The sequence below is a fragment of the Carcharhinus amblyrhynchos genome, chromosome 13 (assembly GCF_965287045.1).
Source record: "Carcharhinus amblyrhynchos chromosome 13, sCarAmb.v2.hapA, whole genome shotgun sequence".
In the NCBI taxonomy this organism is placed as follows: domain Eukaryota; kingdom Metazoa; phylum Chordata; class Chondrichthyes; order Carcharhiniformes; family Carcharhinidae; genus Carcharhinus; species Carcharhinus amblyrhynchos.
Window position 1 is genome coordinate 11371173 of NC_137336.1, and position 25618 is coordinate 11396790.

General features: G+C 47.3%; 1 protein-coding gene across 1 annotated transcript in view; it reads right to left on the reverse strand.

Annotated features, from left to right (window-relative positions):
- Positions 1–25618, reverse strand: part of LOC145351446 (macrophage colony-stimulating factor 1 receptor-like) — a 60159-nt gene that overhangs the window by 21895 nt on the left and 12646 nt on the right. Inside the window, exons 2-6 of the mRNA XM_080201038.1 lie at positions 17690–17814; positions 14246–14405; positions 7132–7312; positions 2748–2863; positions 730–835 (exon numbers count right to left, since the gene is read on the reverse strand). Coding sequence (XP_080057164.1) covers positions 730–835; positions 2748–2863; positions 7132–7312; positions 14246–14405; positions 17690–17814 — 688 coding nt within the window. The remainder of the gene's footprint in view (positions 1–729; positions 836–2747; positions 2864–7131; positions 7313–14245; positions 14406–17689; positions 17815–25618) is intronic.

Below are 25618 nucleotides of genomic sequence, written 5' to 3' on the forward strand. Positions count from 1 at the left end.
CAGGGGGATTAGCAGGGTCAATATGCGGGGCTGCGGGGAGAGGGGCTGGGTGGGATTCTGGTCAGTGCAAACTCGATGGGCCAGATGGGCTCATTCTGCGTTGTCGGATTCCTCTGATTCTCAAGGAACGACTAGGAATGAGCAATGAATGCTGGCCCATCCAGTGATGCCCATATCCCATGGAGGAATTTTTAAAAAGGCACGTCTCCTGGGAGCTGATGCCGGGGCCTCCACCAAAATGGGGTGGGTGACACACTCCTGCCACGGAATGCGAGCGCTCAAACCCTCAGCCGTATTGGTCTTTTAGAATCTTGTATGCCCAACATTGGTCTATTCCTGGGTCCCCACTCTTCCTTGGCGGCACGGTGGCACACTGGTTAGCACTGCTGCTTCTCAGCTCCAGGGACCTGGGTTCAATTCCCGGCTGGGGTCACTGTCTGTGCGGAGTTTGCACATTCTCCCCGTGTCTGCGTGGGTTTCCTCCGGGTGCTCCGGTTTCCTCCCACAGTCCAAAGACATGTGGGTTAGGTTGATTGGCCATGCTAAAAAATTGCCCCTTAGTGTACTAGGATGCTTAGGTTAGAGAGATCAGCGGGTAAAATATATGGGGGTAGGATTGTGGTCGGTGCAAACTCGATGGGCCGAAGGGCCTCTTTCTGCACTGTAGGGTTCTATGTTCTATCCCATGATTGTCAGTGCACTAAGTGGCCACTTGAATCTGCCACCTACCTGTCTCTGTGAGCTGAGCACTGGTACCACTGAACAGTCGGAGCAGGGAATCCACTGGCAAGGCAGCGGAATACATCACCCCTCCTGATGGTCACTGTTGGCTTTTCTGGGAAGAGAGGAAAAAAAATGTTCACACAAACTGAATAAAAACCTCCAGGCAGTGAGAGAGGCTTAAACTGAAAGAGCAAACTCACACACAAAAAAAACACAGAGAATCTGAAGCAGAGAGATCACTCCTTCATCTTGAGCTTCACATCCTGGGGAGAGGGTGGTGTTGTGGTAATGTCACAGGACTGGAAATCCAACAGCCCAGGCTAATATTCTGATTTGATTTGATCTGATTTATTATTGTCACATATATTGAAAAGTATTGTTTCTTGCGTACTATACAGACAAAGCATACCCTCCGTAGAGAAGGAAACGAGAGTGCAAAATGTAGTGTTATAGTCACAGCTAGGGTGTAGAGAAAGATCAGCTTAATGCAAGGTAGGTCCATTCAGAAGTCTGACAGCAGCAGGGAAGAAGATGTTCTTGAGTCAGTTGGTGCGTGATCTCAGACTTTCGTATCTTTTTCCCAATGGAAGAAGGTAGAAGAGAGAATGTCTGGGGCGCATGGGGTCCTTAATTATGCTGGCTGCTTTGCCAAGGCAGTGGGAAGTGTAGACAGAGTCAATGGATGCGAGGCTGGTTTGCATGATGGATTGGGCTACATTCATAACCTTTTGTAGTTCCTTGCGGTCTTGAGCAGAGCCATACCAAGCTGTGATATGACCAGAAAGAATGCTTTCTATGGTGTATCTGTAAATGTTGGTGAGAATCGTAGCTGGCATGTCAAATTTCCTTCGTCTTCTAAGAAAGTGTAGACATAGATGGCACTTCTTAACTATAGTGTTGGCATGCGGGGGTCGGGAGAGGTTGTTGGTGAGCTGGATACCTAAAACCTTGAAGCTCTCCACCCTTTCTACTTTGTCCCTGTTGATGTAGACGGGGGCATGTTCTCCTTTATATTTCCTCAATGACAATCTCCTTCATTTTGTTGACATTGAGGGAGAGATTATTGTTGCTGCACCAGTTCACCAGATTCTCCATCTCATTCCTATACTCTGTCTCGTCATTTTCTGAGATCCGACCCACTATGGTGGTGTCATCAGCAAACTTGAAAATCAAATTGGAGGGGAACTTGGCCACACGGTCTTAGATGTAAAAGGAGTACAGTAGGGGGCTGAAAGCACAGCTCTGTGGGGCACTGGTGTTGTGGATGATCGTGGAGGATTACTTACTGATTGTGGCCTGTGAGTTAGGGAGTTCAGGATCCAACGGCAGAGGGAAGTCTCTGGGGACCATGGGTTCAAATCCATGGGCAGAAATTAAGAAGAATTAAAGGGACATTGGCCTGTAATTTCCCGGGGGAGTTTGGGAGTGTGGTAGGTGTCCCACGTGGCATTCAGTCCAGGTGTTTGAAATAGTTACTCTGAAGTCAGAAGTACTTTTTTCCCTCCTTTGAACACTTCCAGAGTAACTGTGAGGGCAAAAATGGCAGAGGCATCCAGAGTTAATGATTGAAATTGCTTTGTCACATGGACCCCTGTCCAGCGCGGAGGAGGTTGAGGGTGGAGGGAGAGGGAGGGATGGAGAGAGGGAGAGGGGGTGTAGGGAGAGGGTGGAGGGAGAGGGAGGGGTGGAGGATGGAGGGAGAGGGCAGGGTGGAGGGAGGGGAAGGGGGTGGAGGGAGAGGGAGTGGGTGGAGGGAGAGGGTGGAGGGAGAGGGAGGGGGTGGAGGATGGAGGGAGGGGATGGAGGGTGAGGAGGGGGCTGAAGGTGGGCATTGAGGGGATTCAGGATGGAGGGAAAGGAAGAGGATCGAGGGTGGAGGGAGAGGGAGGGGGTTGAGTGTGGAGGGAGAGGCTGGTGAAGAACCCACACAGAGACAGTCCACTGGAGTGTGAAGAACACTCTACTCTCCCCTAACAGGGAGTGCCTCGGCCAGAGTCAGGGGGTCTAAGTGAGCTGTTACTTACGATTCATCAATAGATAGAAGGTGAGCGATGAGTTTGCTTTCCCATTGGATGCGAAGAATGTATATTCGCCGCTCTCAGTCTCCTTCAGTCGCACCAACGAGAGGGAACTCTCATAGCTGCAACATAATATAAAAATACAGAATCACTGCTCGCAATCTTCCCTGTTTCCCATTCCCTCTGCCTCCCTCTCAATTCCAGCTCCATCTGTTCTGAAGTGTCACAACCCTTATCCTGGTTCACATTTCAGCAGGAATAGATGAATAATGAAGGCGTGTTATATATTGTGTGTGGCTGGCTCTGGAAGTATTAACACCCGCCTCAAACTTTGTTTGAAACAAGGACATTTATTGATGAGAAACTTTGGTACCGGAGAGAACCCAATTCTACAGGCTTGTTAATGCTGATTATGTCAGGTAGAGGGAAAGGTGGTAAAGGGCTTGGTAAAGGCAGAGCCAAGCGGCAACACAAGGTGCCACGCGGCAATATTCAAGGCATTACCAAACCTGTTACCAGGTGTCTGGCTCGCCGCAGATCTCCTGCTTGATCTACGAGGAGGTCCGCGGGGTGGTGAAGGTGTTTTTGGAGAACGTGATCAGGGACTCGGTGACCTGAACACGCCAAGCGCAAAACGGTGTCCACTATGGATGTGGTGTACGCGCTAAAGCGCCAAGGGTGGACCCTGCATGGCTTTGGTGGTTGAGGACAGTGTAAAGAGGAACTGAGACGACAGGCTTCCGGAAGATTCTGCCTGACAGAAGCCTTCGCCCTCTGATGTGAATGTTCACTTTCAGTTTCCTGGTCCCTCTGTCAGGTGACCCTCTATTGCTGCACTGCCTTAAAGAGACTACACGACAAGGTGGGAACTCTATCTGATTCAATCCATCACTCAGCATTGTTGCTAAGATCAAGCATCAGATTAAGACCAAGATGCACTGCGATCCGTCTCAGCTTGGATATTGTTTGTCTCTCTCTCGGGGACCATAAAGTGGATTCAGTTTCAATTTGGTTCCTTGGAGCACTGTCAGAGGGTCAGTGCTGAGGGAGTGCTGCACTGTCAGAGGGTCAGTACTGAGGGAGTGCTGCACTGTCAGGGGGTCAGTATTGAGGGAGTGCTGCACTGTCAGAGGGTCAGTACTGAGGGAGTGCCGCACTGTCAGAGGGGCAGTACTGAGGGAGTGCTGCACAGTCAGAGGGTCAGTACTGAGGGAGTGCCGCACTGTCAGAGGGGCAGTACTGAGGGAGTGCTGCACAGTCAGAGGGTCAGTACTGAGGGAGTGCCGCACTGTCAGAGGGGCAGTACTGAGGGAGTGCTGCACTGTCAGAGGGGTAGTACTGAGGGAGTGCCGCACTGTCAGAGAGTCAGTACTGAGGGAGTGCTGCACTGTCAGAGGGTCAGTACTGAGGGAGTGCTGCACTGTCAGAGGGGCAGTACTGAGGGAGTGCTGCACTGTCAGAGGGTCAGTACTGAGGGAGTGCTGCACTGTCAGAGGGGCAGTACTGAGGGAGTGCTGCACTGTCAGAGGGTCAGTACTGAGGGAGTGCTGCACTGTCAGAGGGTCAGTACTGAGAGAGTGCTGCACTGTCAGAGGATCAGTACTGAGGGAGTGCTGCACTGTCAGAGGGTCAGTACTGAGGGAGTGCTGCACTGTCAGGGGGTCAGTGTTGAGGGAGTGCTGCACTGTCAGAGGGTCAGTACTGAGGGAGTGCTGCACTCTCAGAGAGTCAGTACTGAGGGAGTGCTGCACTGTCAGAGGGTCAGTACTGAGAGAGTGCTGCCCTGTCAGAGGGTCAGTACTGAGGGAGTGCTGCACTGTCAGAGGGTCAGTACTGAGAGAGTGCTGCACTGTCAGAGGGGCAGTACTGAGGGAGTGCCGCACTGTCAGAGGGTCAGTACTGAGGGAGTGCTGCACTGTCAGAGGGTCAGTACTGAGGGAGTGCTGCACTGTCAGAGGATCAGTACTGAGGGAGTGCTGCACTGTCAGAGGGTCAGTACTGAGGGAGTGCTGCACTGTCAGAGGGTCAGTACTGAGGGAGTGCTGCACTGTCAGTGAAATTGTATGAAATGATTTCCGCATTACAAGTCGAAGGAACCATTTTTTGGATGAAATGTTAAGCTAAAAATCCACCTGTCTGTTCCAGAGATTCCTGTGCCTCTTAAAGATCCCAAGGGTTTGTTCAAAGCTGAACAGTGAGGTGTCTTTGATGAGATATTTCCCTTTACGCTGAGACTGCTTTAACAGTTGCTGGGATGTATACAAGATATCTCTTTCTTTGACTACACAATTACAGCCACCATGTTTTGAAGTGTTATAAATGCTTTGATGTCTGGCATATATATTTATCTGAACGAGCATTTTATTTGCAGTAGGGATGGTGTTATAATGAACTCGAAGGTTCCCTGCAGTGAGTACATCCTGCAACACCTAAATTCTTGGATGTTACAACCTATTTGATGGTTGTATTGTCTACTGGTTCAGGCAAAGCAGTCTGAGCTGCTGTTTATCCTCTAGCCCAGGAGCACTGTGTAGTTCTAATCCCAAAAGCCCGCCAATATAGTGCTGCTCTGATTCTCATTCTGAACTCACTCAAACTGCAACCGCAGGGAATGATGAAACTGAATTCAATAAACCATCCACCAATAAAAGTGACCATGAAAGAGTTGACTTGTTGCCTGTACTAATTGGAAAGATTGGTGACCATCAGTTAATATCTCACCAACTGTAACAGTTTATTTACAAGCAGATAATTATGCAGAGCACTTTCATGATGTTAACACTTCCAGCTCTCAGGTAAATTTGACTGCAACAGCCCATGTTCTTCACTGAGATCCCCACGCTCTGTCCCCCATCGCCAATCAACCGAACCAAAACTCTACTTTGAAACCCCAGGCGGAACCCAAGTAAACACAAATGCGTTCGCTCTGCTTAAACAAACACTCCACGTACAAAACTAGAAATGATCTTTTTCTGAGGAAGGATGTTCTTGCTCTCGAGGGAGTGCAGTGAAATTTTACCGGGCTGATTCCGGGGATAGCGGGACTGATGTATGAGGAGAGACTGACTAGTTTAGGATTGTTTTTGCTGGAGTTCAGATGAATGGGGGGGTGGTGGTGGGAGACATCTCATCGAGACTTATAAAATTCTAACAGAAGTAGACAGGGTAGATGCAGGGAGGATGTTCCCTGATGGTGGGGGAGTCCAGAACCAGCGCCCACAGTCTGATGATTTGGGGTAGACCATTGAGGATGGAGATGAGGAGACATTTCTTCACCCAAAGAGTGGTGAGCCTGTGGAATTCACTACCGTGGGAAGTAGCTGTTGCCAAAACATTGAATGCATTCAAAAGGCAGCTGATATAGCACTTGGGGCGAATGGGGTCAAAGCTTATGGGGAGAAAGCAGGTCTAGGCTATTGAGTTGGATGATCAGCCATGATTTTAATGAATGGTGGAGTAGGCTCAAAGGGCCAAATGGCCTCCTGCTTCTATCTTAAACATAAGAACATAAGAAATAGGAGCAGGAGTAGGCCATCTAGCCCTTCAAGCCTGCCCCGCCATTCAATAAGATCATGGCTGATCTGAAGTGGCTCAGTTCCACATTCCCGCCCTCTCCCCATAACCCTTAATCCCCTTGCCTATCAAAAACCTATCTACCCGCGTCTTAAATATATTTAGCGAGGTAGCCTCCACCACTTCAATGGGCAGAGAATTCCAGAGATTCACCACCCTTTGAGTGAAGAAGTTCCTCCTCAACTCTGTTCTAAACTGTCCCCCCCTCTTATCTTGAGGCTGTGCCCTCTAGTCCTGCTGTCCTTTCTGAGCGGGAAGAGTCTCTCCACCTCTATCCTATCCATCCCTTTCATCATCTTATACGTCTCAATGAGATCTCCCCTCATCCTTCTAAACTCCAAAGAGTACAAGCCCAGTCTATTCAGCCTCTCCTCATAGCTCAACCCCCTCAACTCCAGTATCAGCCTAGTGAACCTCCTCTGCACTCCCCCCAAGGCCAAAATATCCTTGTGCAAGTGCGGCGACCAAAACTGCACACAGTACTCCAGCTGCGGCCTCACCAGTGCCCTGTACAGTTGCAGCGAGACCTCCCTACTTTTATATTCAATCTTCTATGTTTCTATGTTATCCTGTCCTCCCAGTTATTAATTTATAGGTTTTCCTAGATTAATCGACACCCTGCAAAAGAGATTTGAATTCTCAATATACCCGACAAGGAACGTGATATAAATATATTTCTTAAAGGCACATCACAATGGTGAGACCATGGAAGGATTATAACAGCTTAACACATTTCAATGTGAACTCCTTACATGACTGTGACCAATTGGGACCATGTGTCCCTTCATTGTTTGCCATTGCTTCTTTGCTACATTACCTATTATATCCTTCAGAGAATGTCGACTTGTGATCAGTGGTATCGTTCCTGTCCTTATAGATCCACTGATGCTGCCTGAGTTTAGGATATGCCTCAATTTTCACTTGGAGTTCGAGGTTGTCCCCGACGTTCGCCTCCAGGACGGTGTTCTGATCTGTTGAGATTTGCACGTAACCTGTCTCTGTTAACACAACAAGGATTTGAGTCAGTTCCTGGAATCAACAGCCCTGCTTTCCAGTTGCTGGGCAAAATGTAACCAGCGTGTATATTGTGAAGGGGCAAATATCCCGAATTCTGTTGTCTCGTTCCCTCGAAGGATTATTAATCCAGGGAAAGAGAGAGAGCAGTTTGAGAATTTGGATTCACTTTTCAATAAAAGAAACAAGCATAAGTATCTGGCTTCAGTAAAAGAGGCCACAGTGCTGTCAGTATCGTATCTTGTCCACATTCTGACATGGAGATAGCAGCAGCTTATAAAAGGACAGAGTGACACGAATTCCATGATACAATCAAAAGGCAATGGTGAAAATCCCAAATGCAGTTTTGCAACTTCAGATTAGATGAGGAGGGAACCAAATTTGCTGCTGGATTGGGATGGTCTAATCGATCTGGGGAGTGTTTCCCAGGATGTGGTCCGTTCCACGTCTGTTCCCAGGTTAACACAATAGTGAAAATCTATAAGGAATAATGAAACCTCTCGACTCCAGAGAATGAAGAACCTGACTCATGTGGAGTGATAAAGACCCCAACCCCAACCCTGACCCCAGCAATACACCCGGTGCCACGTGGTAGCGAGACAAGTAATATGAAGGAGGTGCAGCTTAGGAAGTGACTTGAGAGTTGGTGCTGGAGGGAGAGCTTCGGATGCTTAGAGCACTGGGATCTCTTCCACGGCAATTGGGACCTGTACAAAAAGGACGGGTTGCTTCTTAACTGGAAGGGTTCTGAGATCCTAGCGGGGAGATTTGGTTGTGCAGTTCGGGTGGATTTAAGCTACTAAGGCAGGGGTATGGGATCCAAAGCAGCAGGACAGCAGGAGGTGGAAGTCAACAGATGAACCAGTCAGTCGAAAAACAATGTTGCAGAAAGGAGGCAACATAAAAAGATAAAACGTACACTGAAATGTGGAGTAAGTATTAGAGATAAGGCTCAATGTTATCAGAGATCGACAAGTAACGACGGAGAGAAGGGAAAGCAAATCAGTAGAATTATTTTACAAGTTCATAGGTTTATAAATGTTATTGATGTTTTTCTCTTTTAATCCACAGGTGTTTCGGTCCGCCTTGTTGTCCAACAAGGGGCATGCACGCGATGGCTCGTACGAGGGCTGCTCTTGGATGTTTCGAGAATAGCCTCGTGCTTCACATCGTTAGTGTACGCTTAAGCTGGACCAGATGCTGGGCAACACGACATCTCAGTGACTATCACTGTTTGCTGTGCAGATACATGGATTTGGGCCGGTGTCTGTGGGAGTTTGTGCATTCTCCCCGTGCTTGCGTGGGTTTTCTCCGGGTGCTCCGGTTTCCTCCCACGCCCCAAAGATGTGCTCTTAGGCTGATTGGTGTAACAAATTGTCCCTAAATTAGTCTCCCCTCAATCTGGTTTCCAATGTGGAGTGCCATAAGCGTTACAAGGGTCATGGGTGGAGAGGGGACTCACAATGTTGAAATGGTGGCGCGGGCTCGTTGGGCCGAAGGGCCTGTTACCCGGGCTGTGTTGTTGTTCTTTGTTATAAGATATAGGAGTAGAATTATGTCAATCGAGTCCGCTCTGCCCTTCGATCATGGCTGATATGTTCCTCATCCCCATTTTCCTGCCTTCTCCCCATAACCCTTCAACCCATTACCCAAACCAGTTAAAAATCTGTTTAACTCCTTCTTAAATTTACTCACTAATTATTTCAAGACCTTATACCCAAATGCACACAGCATTCGAAACAAAGTTGACGACAGCACAAATAGTGGCAAACAGCTGCCGGGGATTGCTGGAACGTGGTTACAAGACAATCAGGAATCGAATGTCCAAGAATATTCAGTACTCCGGAAGGACAGACAAGAAGGAGTAGAATATGGAACAAAAACAGAAAATGTTGGAAAATCTCAGCAAAGTCCGACAGCATCTGTGGGAAGAGAATAGAGCCAACGTTTCAAGTCTGGGTGACCCTTCGTCAGAGCTGAGAACAAAGAGAATCGCAGTAAGAAGTCTCACAACACCAGGTTTAAGTCCAACCAGTTTATTTGATAGTAATCCCACAAGCTTTCAGAAACGGTGTTCCTTTGTCAGGTGTGTGTGGGATTACTATCGAATAAACTGGTTGGACTTAGACCTGGCGTTGCGACACTTCTTGCTGCGTTTACCCCAGTCCAACGCCGGCATCTCCGCATCACAACCAAGAGAATCAGCAGAGATTTATACCATGAGGATCAGGAGGGTCAGGGCGGAATGGGACAAAGGGAATGGAAATGAGGATACAGAAGGCTGAGGAGGTGCTAAAAGTGTTCGTTAAGCGATCAGAATGCACGAAAGGCAGAACGGAAATACAGATTGTTAACGGATTGTCTGAGGAACGGGGAGGAAGGGGGCAAGAAAGAGAGCCGGAATGGAGAAGTGGGAAAATGGAGTTGAGAGAGGGAGGGATGAAAAAATGGATGAATGACTTGAAACAAAATGAAATAAAGTAAATGGAAATGGGGTGAAGGTGAAGGAGAGAATTTCTGCTCTGAAGTTGTTGAACTCAATGTTCGGTCCGATCATCCTTAGAGGATGTGAAGAGTTGTAATCAAGGCAGATTTGGGAGTTGGTGGACTTGTAATGGATGCTAGTGGACAGTTTATCAGCAGAAATGGAGACAGAGAGGTCAAGAAAGGGAATTGAAGTGTCAGAGGTGGGCAATGTGACGGTGACTGGGGAATGGAATTAGGGATTGGGGATTGAGAGGACCAGTTCAGCCATTCCCCACAGGATGGGCTCAAAGCCCTTTGCTTCTTCCTTGAACAGTGGTCTGAACAATGCCCATCCAGCACCACCCTCCTCCGTCTGGTTCTCTTATTCAACAATTTCTCCTTTAACACGTCTCACTTCCTCCAAATAAAAGATGTGGCATCTGCATGAGTCCTGTCTTTTTATGGGCTACGGGTTAGGGGCGCCACGGTGGCACAGTGGTTAGCACTGCTGCCTCACAGCACCAGGGACCCAGGTTCAATTCCCGGCTTGCATTGCCGTATGTGAGGAGTTTGCACGTTCTCCCCGCATCTGCGTGGGTTTCCTCCAGGTGTTCCAGTTTCCTTCCACAGTCTAAAGGTGTGCAGGTTAGGTGGATTGGCCATGCTGAATTGACCCTAGTGTCAGGAGGACTAGCTAGGGTAAATGCATGGGGTTATGGGGGATAGAGTCTGGGTGGAATTGTGGTTGGTGCAGACCCGATGGGCCGAAGGGCCTCCTTCTACACTGTAGGATTCTATGTGGAGCATTCCCTTTTGTGGCCCCTCCCACGATTCCGTTGTCAATACATCGACAACTATTTTGGTGCTACTTCATCTGGACCTGGAAAAATGTATCAATTTTGCTTCCAATCCCACCCCTCTGGCACCATCACATGATCCATCTCTGACACTTCTCTTCCCTTCCTTGACCTCTCTGTCTCCATTTCTGGCGATAGACTGCCCACTAGTATCCATTACAAGACCCTTGGCTCCCACAACCAACTTGACTACAACTCTTCCCACCCCACATCCAGTAAGGACTCCACCCCATTCTCTCAGTTCCTTCGCCTTCGCTGCCTCTGTTCTGATGAAGTCGCTGTCCAAAATAGCTCTGCTGGTTTGTCCTCCTTCTTCCGCAATCATGGTTTTCCACCCACTATTGTTGACAGGGCTCTCAACCGCGCCCAACCCATCCTCTAAACCATTGTTCTCACCACTCCCCTCCCTCCCAGAACCAGGAAAGGGTCCCCCTTGTCCTCACTTTTTATCCCACTAGTCTTCGCATTCATGGGATCATCCTCTGCCATTTCCACCAACTCCAGCATGATGCCACTACTCAACACATCTCACACCCGCCCTATCAGCATTCAGCAGGGATCGTTCTCTCCAGGACACCCTGGTCCACTCTCCGTCACACCCAACACCTCACCCCCTCCCCTGCCCATACAACAGCCTCTTCAAACCTGGAATCAATCTAATGAATCTCTTCTGAACCTCCTCCAGTGTCATTATGTTCTTCCTCAAAGCTGACCAAAACTGAACACAATACTCACACCTGCCCCTTTACCTCCTCCCTGCTCACCATTCCAGGTTCTAAACACCCGTTTCAGATGAAGCAGCGTTTCACATACACCTCCTTCAATCTGGTCTATTGCATTCGCTGCTCCAATGAGGTCTTCTGTTTGCTGAACACAAACCCCGACCTTCTTGACTCAGACCACTTTATCACACCATCCTGCTCTCCTCTCCACATGTCCGTCCTTGGCCTTTTGTAATCATTTGATTTGATTCACTAATGTGGCTAAATGCAGGGATTAGCTATTTTGGCTGGTAAATAAAAAGGCAAATTACTATTTAAACGGAAAATAGATTCAAAAGGCATCTATGCAGAGGGATCTGGGTGTCCTGGTGCATGGGTCTCAGAAAATGGATACGCAGATGCAGAATGTTGTAAGGAAGGCAAATAGAATCTTGGCATTTATTGCAAAGGGTCCTGAGTATAAAAGTAGAGAATTGTTGTTACAATTGTATAAGGCATTGGTGAGATCACACTTGGAGTATTGTGTTCAGTTTTGGTCATCTTCATTGAGGAAGGATGTGGTGGCACTGGAGGCAGTTCAGAAGAGCTTCATTAGATTGATTCCAGGTTTGAAGGGGCTGTCATATGAGGAACGGTTGAGTACCTTGAGCTTGTACTCACTGGAGTACAGAAGAATAAGGGGGGATTTGATTGAGGTATATAAAATACTCAATGGGATTGATAAAGTAAATGTTCACTGAATGCTCCCCCCTTCCAGAACAGTCTAGGTCAAGAGGTCATAGTTGTAGAGTAAGAGGAGGGAAGTTCAAGACAGAGATTAGGAGAAGCTATTTCTCACAGAGGGTTGTGAATCTATGGAACTCATTGCCCCAGAGGGCAATGAATGCAGAATCAATCAATGGATTCATGAAAGAGACAGATAAATATTTGATCAAAAGCAGGATAAAAGGCTATGGAGAAAAGACAGGGAAGTGGAGTTCGGATGAGATGGAGATCAGCCATGATCATATAGAATGGTGGCGGACTCAAAGGGCTGAATTGCCTACTCTCGCTCCTCATTCCTACGTTCCTAACCCTAACCCTAATCTTAACCTCTAAACTAACCATAACCCTAACCCGAACACTAACAGTAAACCCCAGCACTGACATGAACCACAATGCTAAATCTAATCTTAACCCTAACACCAACCCCAGTCCTTACCCGAACGCTAACCACAACCCAAACCAAATCTTAACCGGGACACTAACTACAACCTTAACCCCAACTCTACCCCTAACTTGAACCCTAACCAAATCCGAAACCCAACACTAACACTAGCACCAACATCAACCCCTAATCTCAACACTAAATCTAACCTTAACCTTAACCCTAATTCCAACCCTAACCCTTACTCGAACACTAACCACAATCCTATCCCCAACACTAACTCAAACCCTAAACTGAACACAAACCATAACTCTAACCCTAACCCTCTTATCCCCATCCCACAACCCCCACTTCCCACCCCCCACATGAGGGTAGCCCCCATTTACCACCCTGCACGAGAAAAAACTAACAGGGATAAAAAATATCAAAAATGGAATGGCCCAGGAGACAAGAAGACACTAAGCCAAAATATAAGGGCAAGGCATCACAAGGGACAGCAAGGGTTTGTCGTGAGCCAAAAGAAAAGTGGCAGAGCCTGAAGAAAAGGGGACATGTCCTCTCTCTGTCCCACTCCAAAAACCTAACACTAACTCAAACCCTAACCCCACCACTAACTACAACTAACCCCAACATTAACCCTAATCCGAATACTAACACAATCCTAACTCCAACATTAAATCTAACCCAAACCCTAACTCCAACACTGACACTAACACCAACACTAAACCCAACCCTGACTTCCACAATAAATTTAACCTTAACCCTAACACCAACCCTAACCCCAACACTAACCCAAACCTGAACCCCAATTCTAAACCCAACATTAAATCCAACCATTTGGCCCATTGAGTTACTGACAGTCCTTTGAATGAACTCTTCAGTTCATCCCATTGCCCTGTTATTTCCTCAAAGCCCTGCAAAGTTTCATTTTCAAGTATTTATCGAATTACCTTTTAAAAATATTACTGAATTAGCCCATATACTTTCACATAGTGTCAAAAAAAATCCTAATATCTCGCTGCCAGAAGCTATCTCTTTGTATTTTTATTCACTTGTGGGACATGGGCATTGCTGGCTGGCCAGCATTTATTGCCCATCCCTAATTGCCCAAGGGCAGTTGAGATTCAACCACACTGGTGTGGTTCTGGAGTCACATGTAGGTCAGACCAGGTAAGGATGGCAGATTTCCTTCCCTAAAGGACGTTAGTAAGGGTCTTTCTAACAATTGACAATGGTTTCATGGTCATCGGTAGATTCTTAATTCCAAGTTTTTTTTATTGAATTCAAATTCCACCATCTACTGTGGTGGGATTCAAACACAGGTCCCCAGAACATTAGTTGAATTTCTGGATTAATAGTTTAGCAATAATACCAGTACGCCATCACCTCCCCTATCAACCCCTTTGGTTCTTCCATTACCCTCTTGTCTTCTGACTTTCGCCCATTCGCTGCCGTTTTGCATGGACACTGAAACCCCTTCCTAATTCTGAGAAACCCTTCTGGGATTTCCACCTGGCCACTTCTGCTCTAAGGAGAAAGATCCCAGTCCCTCCAGGATATGGATGCCCCTTATCAACGTTACCATTTCAAAGAGAGTGATAGGGGAAAAGAGTCAGATGACAGTGAGAGGAGTGGGACAGACTGTGTGCAGATTACGATGAGACCTCTCCTCCCCCCTCCCCTGCCGCACCCACACAACCCAGCCTCCATGACCAAGGTCATTACCAACAACACGCAGCAATATCATGGCCGATCGTTTCTTTCCCTCTGATTTCGCAACACACGTGAAGTTTCCCGAATCATTCAGTTCCACAGCATCAATTTGCAGCGTTGCCTGCAGTGAGAACAAGCCGCGATAGTCCCGGTCCTTAAAAACATTAAGAGGCTGGAGGGAAAGCAAAAACAAAAGCAATACATTGAGATGGGAGGACGGTGGGTGGGGAGATGGGAGGATGGTGGGTGGGGAGATGGGAGGATGGTGGGTGAGGGGAAGGAAGGGATGGTAGATGGGGGGATGGTGGGCGGGGAGATGGGGTGATGGTGGGTGGGGAGATGGGGAGATGGTGGGTGAGGGGATGGAAGGGATGGTAGATGCGGGGATGGTGGGTGGGGAGATGGGAGGATGGTGGGTGGGGAGATGGGAGGATGGTAGGTGGGGAGATGGGGGATGGTGGGTTGGGGGATGGGGGGATGGTGGGTTGGGGAATGGGGAGATGGTAGGTGGGGAAATGGGGGGATGGTGGTGATGGTGGGTGGGAGGGTGGGGTTGGTGGGCGGGAGGATGGGGGAATGGTAGGTGGGGAGATGGGGGATTGTGGGTGGGGGGATGGGGGGGTGGTGGGTTGGGGAGATGATGGGTGGGAGGATGAGGGGATGATGGGTGGGGAAATGGGGGATGGTGGGTGGAGGGATGGGGGATGGTGGGTGGGGAGATAGGGGATGGTGGGTGGGGGGATGGGGGATGGTGGGTGAGGGGATGGTAGATGCGGGGATGGTGGGTGGGGAGATGGGGGGATAGTGGGTGGGGAGACGGGGGATGGTGGGTGAGGGGATGGAGGGGATGGTAGATGCGGGGATGGTGGGTGGGGAGATGGGAGGATGGTGGGTGGGGAGATGGAGGATGGTGGGTTGGGGGATGGGGGGATGGTGGGCTGGGGAATGGGGAGATGGTAGGTGGGGAAATGGGGGGATGGTGGTGATGGTGGGTGGGAGGGTGGGGGATGGTGGGTGGGGAGATGGGGGATTGCGGGTGGGGGGATGGTGGGTGGTGAGATGGGGAGATGATGGGTGGGAGGATGAGGGGATGATGGGTGGGGAAATGGGGATGGTGGGTGGAGGGATGAGGGGATGATGGGTGGGGAGATAGGGGATGGTGGGCGGGGGGATGGGGGATGGTGGGTGAGGGGATGGGGTGGGTGTGGGGATGGGGGATGGTGGGTGGGGAGATGGGGTGGGTGTGGGGATGGGGGATGGTGGTGATGGTGGGTGGGGGGGTGGATGGGGGGATGGTGGGTGGGGGGATGGGGTGATGGTGGGTGGAGAGATGGGGTGGATGGTGGGTGAGGAGATGGTGGGATGGTGGGAAGGCAGGGATGTGGTGGAGCAATTGGAAGATGGGACTTGATTGTGGTTTTCCGATCGGTGGAACCTGGGAAACATCTCTTCCAAACAGGATCCCCCAGTGGGGTGGGGGGGGGGCAGAATTTTCCACCTTGTCGCTTTCACATGTGGATCCCGAAGCTGAACTGTGTTGGGAACAATAACCTGACGTCTATTTTATCTGAATCAGCCGATCGGTATCAGAGGTTGGGCTCACCTTCCAGTATAGGACGCTGGCGTGGGGGCTCTCGAGGCTGAAGGGGTAATAGGAAACCACACAGCATGGAAGGAGTTGCAGGCTGCCATTGCAGATACGGGCGAGAGCAAAATAATCTGAGCTAAAACAATGGCTGGACCACCATTGCTGATGGGGTAACCCCTAAATGGGCCACCCTATTGGGTGTTGGGGAAGTGGCGGTTGAATGGGAGGGGGGTGGGGGTGGGTCTAAGTGTTCACCCTCATCAGTGTTGGAATGGACCTACCTTATATTAAGAACTAAGAACGAAGAAAATTACAGCACAGGAAGAGGCCCTTCGGCCCTCCAAGCCTGCACCGACCATGCTGCCCGACTGAACTAAAACCCCCTACCCTTCCGGGAACCATATCCCTCTATTCCCATCCTATTCATATATGTATATATATATGAAGTTGATCTTTTTCTACACGCTAGCTATGATTGTAACAATACATTCTGCACCCTCTGCTTTCATTCTCCCTTATGTACTCTGTGAACGGTAAATCTTTAAAGTTTTAAAGTTAAATTAACTTTAACTTTAAACTTTATACTTTTTTAATTTAAAAAGAAGAAATCTTGGGCTTTAGGTCTTTCAGTTAATGACTGAGTTCTTGGATTTCTTCTTTACTAAATTTTTAAACTTTAAATTTCTTCCCTATGTACTCTATGAACGGTATGTTTTGCCTGTATATTGCACAAGAAACAATACTTTTCACTGTATTCCAATATAAGTGACAATAATAAATCAAATCAAATTTATATAAATGACATTGTTGACTATGTGGGGAGTAGGATTAGTAAGTTTGTGAACGACACAAAGATTAGATGGGTGGTTAACAGTGAGGCGGGGTGTCTTGGGCTGCAAGAAGATATAGATGGAATGGTTAAATGAGCAGCTAAGTGGCAGATGGAATTTAACCCTGAAAAGTGTGAAGTGATACACGTTGAAGGAGTAATTTGACAAGAAAGTACTTAATAAATGGCAGGACACCGGGAAGTTCTGTGGATCAAAGGGATCTTGTCATGTTTGTCCACAGGTCTCTGAAGGTGGAAGGTACTAACATGTAGGATGATGAAAAAGGCACGTGGGACACCTGCCTTTATCAATTGAGGCATAGATTGCAAAAGTAGGGAAGTCATGTTGGAGTTGTGTAGAACTTTGGTGAGGCCACAGTTAGAGTATCGTGCGCAGTCCTGGTCACCACATTATGGGAAGGATGTGATTGTACTGGAGGGGATGCAGAGATTCACCGGGATGCTGCCTGGGATGGAAGATTGAAGTTACGAAGAGAGGTTGGATAGGCTTGAGTTGTTTTTATTGGAGCAGAGAAGACTGAGGGGCGACCTGATCGAGGTGTACAAGATAAGGGACACGGACAGTGTTGACAAGGAGCAGCTGTTCTCCTTAGTTGAAGGGTCAGTCAGGAGGGGACATAGGTTCATGGTGAGGGGCAGGAGGTTTAGGGGGGGATGTGAAGAAAAACTTTTTTTACCCAGAGGGTGGTGGGGGTCTGGAATGCGCTGCCTGGGAGGCTGATGGAGGCAGGATACCTCACATCCTTTAAAAAGTATCGGGATGAGCACTTGGCACATCATAACATTCAGGGCTCTGGGCCAAGTGCTGGCAGATGGGATTAGATGGGAATTCAGGTGTTTCTAATGTGTCAGTGTGGCCTTGATGGGCTGAAGGGCCTCTTCTACACTGTATGATTCTATGAAATATTACAAAGTGCAATCAATCTATCTGGGGATTGGGTGGAATTGGCTGGAAAAAAAAACTTCCAATAAAATAGAAATGCTGAAAGAAAACAAGTGAAATCCCTAACCAACTTACAAGGCCTCGAGGATGTGACCATTTCACAGATAGATCCAAACTTTGACTCATTCCAGTGCAGGAGATGGAGAAGGGCTCGCCTTGCAACCGTATCTGTTCCCGTGTGTCAAGGTGAAGCTGCAACTCTGAAAATGAACAGGGTTCCATTTAAAGATTGTCCACGGATTTCCTCATCATGTGTGCGGAACACATGAGTACGGTGTCAACAGGGATCTTGGGTACATGTCGCACTATCTGTAACCCCTGTGACTTGCCTGGGTTTGCAAAACCTCACTTACTGTACTGTCTGGAGACAATACACATCTCTTTAACCTGTGATCAGTGCTCCTTCCACTCACATTGTCAGCCACTTTAGGACTTGAACAGCAGGTTAGGTGTAAAGATTCGCATTCTAATCAGTAATCTGTAAACTGTCTGTGCTTTATATGCTCTGTCTGAGGCCAGAACTCTCCATTCACCTGACGAAGGGACAAACCCCGAAAGCTTGTGAGTTTACTATCAAATAAATCAGTTGGGCTTAAACCTGGTGTTGTCAGACTTTTTACTGTGTTTACCCCAGTCCAATGCCGGCACCTCCACGCCATCGCAATTTAAACCCAGAGCTTTTGGTTCAGATGCAAAGAGAGACGCTTCCCACAAAATTTCTTACAGCAAAGATTTATCAATCTAGTAATAATAAGGAAGGCAGTGATGTGAAGATTAGACTAAAATGAAAGAGGAAAGTTATGCACATAGTGAGATGTACTAAAAAGATTAGGATTATTGAAAGTTGGTAAGTCACCTAAATTAAATGGAATGTATTTTAGGAGGTTAAAAGCAGCAAGTGTAGGAATAGCGGAGGTCACAATCTTTCAACCCTCATTCGAGTAATGGCAGAGGACTGGAAAATGTTATGTTACAATTCAAGATGGGAGAGAAGGATAAATCAGAAAAACTACAAGTTTAATTTAAGTTTATTTATTGTTGTCACAAATAGGCTTACATTAACAGTGCAATGATGTTACTGTGAAAATCCCCTAGTAGCCACACTCCGGTGCCTGTTCGGGTACACTGAGGGAGGATTTAGCACAGCCGATAACCAGCACGTTTTTTTGGGACTGCAGGAGGAAACCAGAGCACCCCGAGGAAACCCACCCAGAAACGGGGAGAACGTGTAGACTCCACACAGACAGTGACCCAAGAAGTTGGAGGGTAGTTGTACCGAAAGAGGAAATGAAAGGACCCCCCCCCCTCCCCCCCACCCCACAGAATATAATCTTACTTTGGAGGAATCACCTGGAATACAAATGAGGGTTAAAGTAAATTCCGAATGTCTGCGGACTGTGGATTAGTGCCAGGAAAGGGGAATGAAAAGTTCCGTAAGGCTCTTGGCGGGGGCGGGTGGGGAGGAGTAAAAAGTAGAACTGAGTTTATAGCATTAAGTTATTGATGCTTAATTTGTTTAAGTTTGTTTGATATATAATAACATTTGGTTTTATTTAAAAATAAGAAATCTTGGGGTATAGTTCTTTGAGTTAATTACTGAGTCCTTGGATTTCTTTCTGAACCATTAAAGACCCCAAAACAGGATTATAACAAACTGGGGGCTTTGGTGGGATCTTGAAGCAGTCGACAAAGAGGGGTGTTCATTAAGGTTTCACCTAATATACAGACCCAGGCTTCACCCTGGTGTGTGAAGGCAAGCTAATTCTTTTTGAAATGTATGCTTTATTCAGAACAGTTTGTGTCTTCAAAGTCTGTGCTGAGGGCCAAATATTTTCTAGGGCACCCAGAACAACCTTGCTCTTCTTCGAAATGTTCACCAGTGAATATTTCCCATCAACTGGGAGGGCAGCTGAAAACTCAATTTAATAACTCAGCAGAAAGATGGCACCACTGACAGTGGACCACCCGCTCACTGTTGACCCTCTGACAGTGCAGCACTCCCTCAGTACTGCCCCTCTGACAGTGCAGCACTCCCTCAGTACTGACCTTCTGACTGTGCAGCACTCCCTCAGTACTGACCCTCTGACAGTGCAGCACTCCCTCAGTACTGACCCTCTGACAGTGCAGCACTCCCTCAGTACTGACCCTCTGACAGTACAGCACTCCTTCAGTACTGACTCTCTGATGGTGCAGCACTCCCTCAGTACTGACCCTCTGACAGTGCCACACTCCTTCAGTACTGACCCTCTGACAGTGCAGCACTCCCTCAGTACTGACCCTCTGACAGTACAGCACTCCCTCAGTACTGACCCTCTGACAGTGCAGCACTCCCTCAGTACTGACCCTCTGACAGTGCAGCACTCCCTCAGTACTGTCCCTTTGACAGTGCAGCACTCCCTCAGTACTGACCCTCTGACAGTGCAGCACTCCCTCAGTACTGACCCTCTGACAGTGCAGCACTCCCTCAGTTCAGCACAGTTCAGAGTGGCACAGCGGCATAGTGGTTAGCCTCACAGTGCCAAGGATCCAGGTTCAATTCCCAGCTTGGGTCACTATCTGTTAGGAGTCTGCACATTCTCCCCGTGTCTGCGTGGTTTTCTTCCAGGTGTTCCCGTTTCCTCGCAAAGAGGTGCCGGTTAGGTACGTTGCTACGTTCCCCCTCAGTGTACCCAAACAGGCACCAGAGTGTGGCAACTTGGGAATTTTGACAGTAACTTCATTGTAGTGTTATTGTAAGCTTACTTGTGACTAATAAATAAACTTTTCCCTCAGCACTGCTCCTTTGACAGTGCAGCACTCCCTCAGTACTGACCCTGCAATTGTGCCAACGCACCCTCTGAGTCAGAGGTGAGTTTGCCAACCATTACGCCACAGCTGCTTGTACAAGATTGCTCCACAGTGAAGGGCATCACAGTTGCATCTGTTGCTGTCCTATCCACTCATCACTGCAATTAATGTAGCACTGGGTCAGAACTCAGAGCTGCAAATCTGCCAGATTTCCCTTGGTCTGTCGCAATGTCCCCAGTTCCACTCCCTCTGCCACTTCTCGGCATTTGCTGTTTGAATCAGTGATTTGATAGTAAAATGGGTTCATGAACAGTTTGTTTCTGGGGCCCTGTTCAGCAGATAATTCCTGCTCAAGACCAGCAGCACCACTGGAAGCGGTTGCTGTTTTGTTCACACTTCCCTTCAGAATCCGGGAACTGTGACAATAAAACACAGAATGTGTGAAGCTTTTTGCAATTGGACCACAGCCCCGTTCTAGGAACAGAAAGAAGTCATTCAACCCATCAAACCTATCATAGGAATATTAGAAACAGGAGGAGGCTGTTCAGCTCCTCTGTCCTGTTATAGGAACATTAGAAAATATTTAGACAGTTACATGGGTAAGATGTATATGGAGAGATATGGGTCAAAAGGGGCAATTGGGACTGGCTTAGTGGTTTAAAAAAAGAGACCATGGAGAAGCTGAGCTAAAGAGCCTGTTTCCATGTTGTAAACCTCTATGACTCTATGGCATACACACACACAGATACATACACACATACATATATACACACATACATACACACACAGATACATACACACATACATATATACACACATACACACACAGAAACATACACACATACATATACACACACATACATACACACACAGATACATACACACATACATATATACATATACACACATACACACATACATGCATACACACAGATACATACACATACATATATACATATACACACATACACACACAGATACATACACACATACATATATACATATACACACACATACATACATACATACACACAGATACATACACACATACATATATACATATACACACACACACACACAGATGCATACACACGCACACACATAAACACAAAGCCCATGCCATTTTCTATTGAATCAGCTCTGAGTAGGAACTGAAATTCATTGTGCCCGAGTGAACTGGAGATGTGTGAAAGTGCGGCAAGACTTGCAATCCAAATGAAAAGCCAGGAAGAAGCTGATGTTGTGACGAACATGAACCAGAAAGGCACATCTTTAAAAACTGCACAATTTCAATTCTCATTTCTCAATCCCACTTCTCCTTCTGCGCTGCGATTCTGGGATTACATAACTCTTCCTCGGCCCACACGCTGGCTGCTGTGTAATCACCGCATCTGCTCCAGTCTGGGGGCCCCTGAGTAGCTTAAAGATGAGAAGCTGTGCCATGGGCAGCGCAACTTCTCGGTATCTATCTTTGCAACTTAAGCAGAATTTTGTAAGGACCTGGAAGTGGTTTGGTTTTGAGAAAAATAAGAAACTGAGTGAACGGGGGGGCGGAGTGGGGGTGGGGGTGGTGTTGGTGGGGGTGGGGGGGGAGGTGGGGGAACTGACCCAAAATCAAGAGGCTGCTGTCCTGAGCCAGAACCAAGATAAGCTGGGAAGATGCTTCAAAATCATTAGAGAGATTAAACTGGGAGGAGATGGAATCTTTGGGAGATTCCTGCAAAAGCATTACATTCCTGTGACTGGTTAAGAGTCTGAATGAAAATGTGACCAAACTTATTTGGCTGAAATCATACTCGATTCTTTAATATAAATTCTTTTGTCCTTTCCCTCCTGTTTGCCATTCACCAAGTCCCAGATAATTACAAGGCTCTGCATTTCATCTCGTTCATAATCGCTCAAGGATCAGACGCTGATATCAAATATCAGACCTTAAGGAATAATTAAATCCAGGACGTTGTTAAAGAACGGATATCTAAACGGCAAATGAGTGACACGACTGAGTGCCATTCCTCCACCACACTTCCAGGCAGAACATTCCAGACTAGATAAATTAAACGCTGAGTTCACCGGTAATATATAATAATGGGCCCTATGCAGATGGAAAAATGCATGACCCAGATGAGACTGCACGGTGGGACAGTGGCTAGCCCCGCTCCCTCACAGCTCCAGGGACCCCGGGTTCGATTCCGGGCTTGGGTCACTATCTGTGTGGAGGCTGCACATTCTCCCCATGTCTGCGTGGGTTTCCTCTGGGTGCTCTGGTTTCCTCCCACAGTCCGAAAGACATGCAGGTTAGGTGCCTTGACCACACTAAATTCTCCCTCAGTGTACCCGAACAGGCGCCAGAGCATGGCGACTAGGAGATTTTCACAGTAACTTCATTGCAGTATTAATATAAGCCTACTTGTAAACTAATAGATAAACTTTAATGGGTGGCATGGTGGCACGGTGGTTAGCAATGTTGCATCACAGCACCAGGGAACCGGGTTCGATTCCTGGCTTGGGTCACCATGCAGAGGCTGCACATTCTCCCCGCATCTGCTCGGGTTTTACGCCCATAGTCCGAAAGACATGCTGATTAGGTGCATTGACCCGAACAGGTGCCAGAGTGTGGCGACTAGGGGATTTTCACAGTAACTTCATTGCAGTGTTAATGTAAACGTACTTGTAAACTACTAAACAAATGTTAAAAAACTTAATCCTCAGCGTAGTAAAATAGTATTTTTTCTTCTTTTCATGGGATGTGGTCATCATTGGCAAGGGTAGCATTATTGCCCATCTCTAATTGCCCTTGAACTGATAGGCCTGCTGGAACATTTCAGAGGGCAGTTAAGAATCAACCACATTGCTGGGGTCTGGAGTCGAAGATTTCCTTCCCTAAAGGGATCTTAGTGAGCCGGATAGGATTTCGTAACAATTCACAATTGCTTCACGGTCACCATCACAGAGCATAGCTTTATTTTCCAGAGTTATTGAATTCATTTTAATTTCACCAGTTGCCGTAGTGGGATTTGAACCAGTGAGCTAGAGACTGGGCCTCTGGATTGTTAATCCAGTGACAATACCATGACGCCACTGTCTACCCCTCTGGGCTTAATGGGAAAAAAACGTATTAAATCAGCCAAGAGAACCAATTCTTTGCAATTCAAGAGGAATGAATTTCCCCCGCGATGCTAATTCCTGTTCTGATTTCCTGTTTCCATGTTGAGGTGATGACTGAATCGCTATGACGTCAGCTTTCCAGCTAATATTTTCTGAAAATTTCAGTTGAGTGGTTTTTGAAATGGACGCGCTCTAGTTGTTGCTTCAGTTTATTCAGTTACTATTCCGCTGTTAAATGGTTGGTACATATTTCCGCTTCTATGTAACTAGGGCCAAAATTTTCTCCTGTGCCACAAAACACCTCACCAGGGTGGCGGTGGGCGGAGGGGGGGAGACCGTATAATCCCAACCTAGGTTTTTATCCCCTACTGCTTGTGTTCACCTGTTAACATAACAATCTGATAGTGTGGCATTCTTCAGCGCAAGCCTGAATGTTGTCCAGGTTTTGCTGCATTGGACATGGACTGCTTCGGGCGTGAATAGTGCTGAACATTGTGCAATCATCAGCAAACATCCACGCTTCCGACTATAATGGTTTCAATCAGGCCACTGAGGTTGGACTATTGTTATATGAACTCCCTGATTAAGGAATCCATTGATGGGCCAATCGGGGAGTCTTTTCCTTGTATTCGTCTGGGAGTGTCAGTTCCTCTGGCACTCCCGAAGGTTAGCTGCTGACTGATAGCATTCTTTGTATTGCCGTTGGAATTGTAAATAAAACCATTTTGGCGAAGGGACCTTGCCCCCAAAGACCTATTGCACTGACCTTCTGATGGAAGGAATGTCATTGATGAAGCAGCTGAAGATGTTTGGGCTTAGGACACCATCCTGAGGAACTCCTGCAGTGGTGTCCTGGGATGCAAGAACTGATTAGGGACAGACAGCTTGGCTTTGTGAGTGGAAATCATGTCTCACAAATTTGATTGAGTATTTTGAAGGGGTAGCCAAGAATGTAGATGAGGGCAGTGCAGTTGGTGTTGTCTACATGAACTTTAGGAAGGCCTTTGACAAGGTACCACATGGTAGGTTGTTGCATAAAGTTAAATCTCACGGGATCCATGGTGAGGTATCTAAATGGATATAAAATTGGCTTCTTGAAGCCAGCGAGTGGTTGTAGAGAGTTGTTTTTCAAACTGGAAGCCTGTGACCAGCGGTGTGTATCAGGGATCAGCGCTGGTCCCACTGTTATTTGTCATTTATATTAATGATTTGAATGAGAATATAGGGGGCACGGTTAGTAAGTTTGCAGATTACACCAAGATTGGTGGCATGGTGGACAATGAGGAAGGTTATCTTCAATTGCAGCAAGATCTTGATCAATTGGGCCAGAGGGCTGATAAATGGCAGATGGAGTTTAATTTAGACAAATGTGAGGCAATGCATTTTGGTCGATTGAACCAGGGCAGGACTTACTCAGTTAATGGTAAGGCGCTGGGGAGAGTTACACAACAAAGAGATCTAGGGGTACATGTTCATAGCTCCTTGAAAGTGGAGTCGCAGGTGGACAGAGTGGTGAAGACGGTATTCAGCATGCTTGGTTTCATCGGTCAGAACATTGAATACAGGAGTTGGGACGTCTTGTTGAAGTTGTACAAGACATTGGTAAGGCCACACTTGGAATACTGTGTGCAATTCTGGTCATCCTATTATAGAAAGGATATTATTAAACTAGAAAGAGTGCAGAAAAAATTTATAAGGATGCAATCAGGGCTTGATGCATTGAGTTATAAGAATGAGCTAAATAGACTGGGAATTGTTTTCTCTGGAATGTAGGAGGCTGAGGGGTGACCTTATAGAGGTCTATAAAATAATGAGGGGCAGAGACAAGGTAGATAGTCAATATCTTTTCCCAAAGGTAGGGGAGTCTAAAACTAGAGGGGAGAGATACAAAAGTATCCAGAGGGGCAATTCTTTCAGACAGACAGTGGTGAGTGTCTGGAACAAGCTGCCAGAGGTATAGTAGAGGCGGGTACAATTTTATCTTTTAAAAAGCGTTTAGATAGTTACAATGGGTACAATGGGTATTGAGGGATATGGGCCAAATGCGGGCAATTGGGATTAGCTTAGGGGTTTTAAACAAAAAAGGTGGCATTGTCAAGTTGGGCCAAAGGG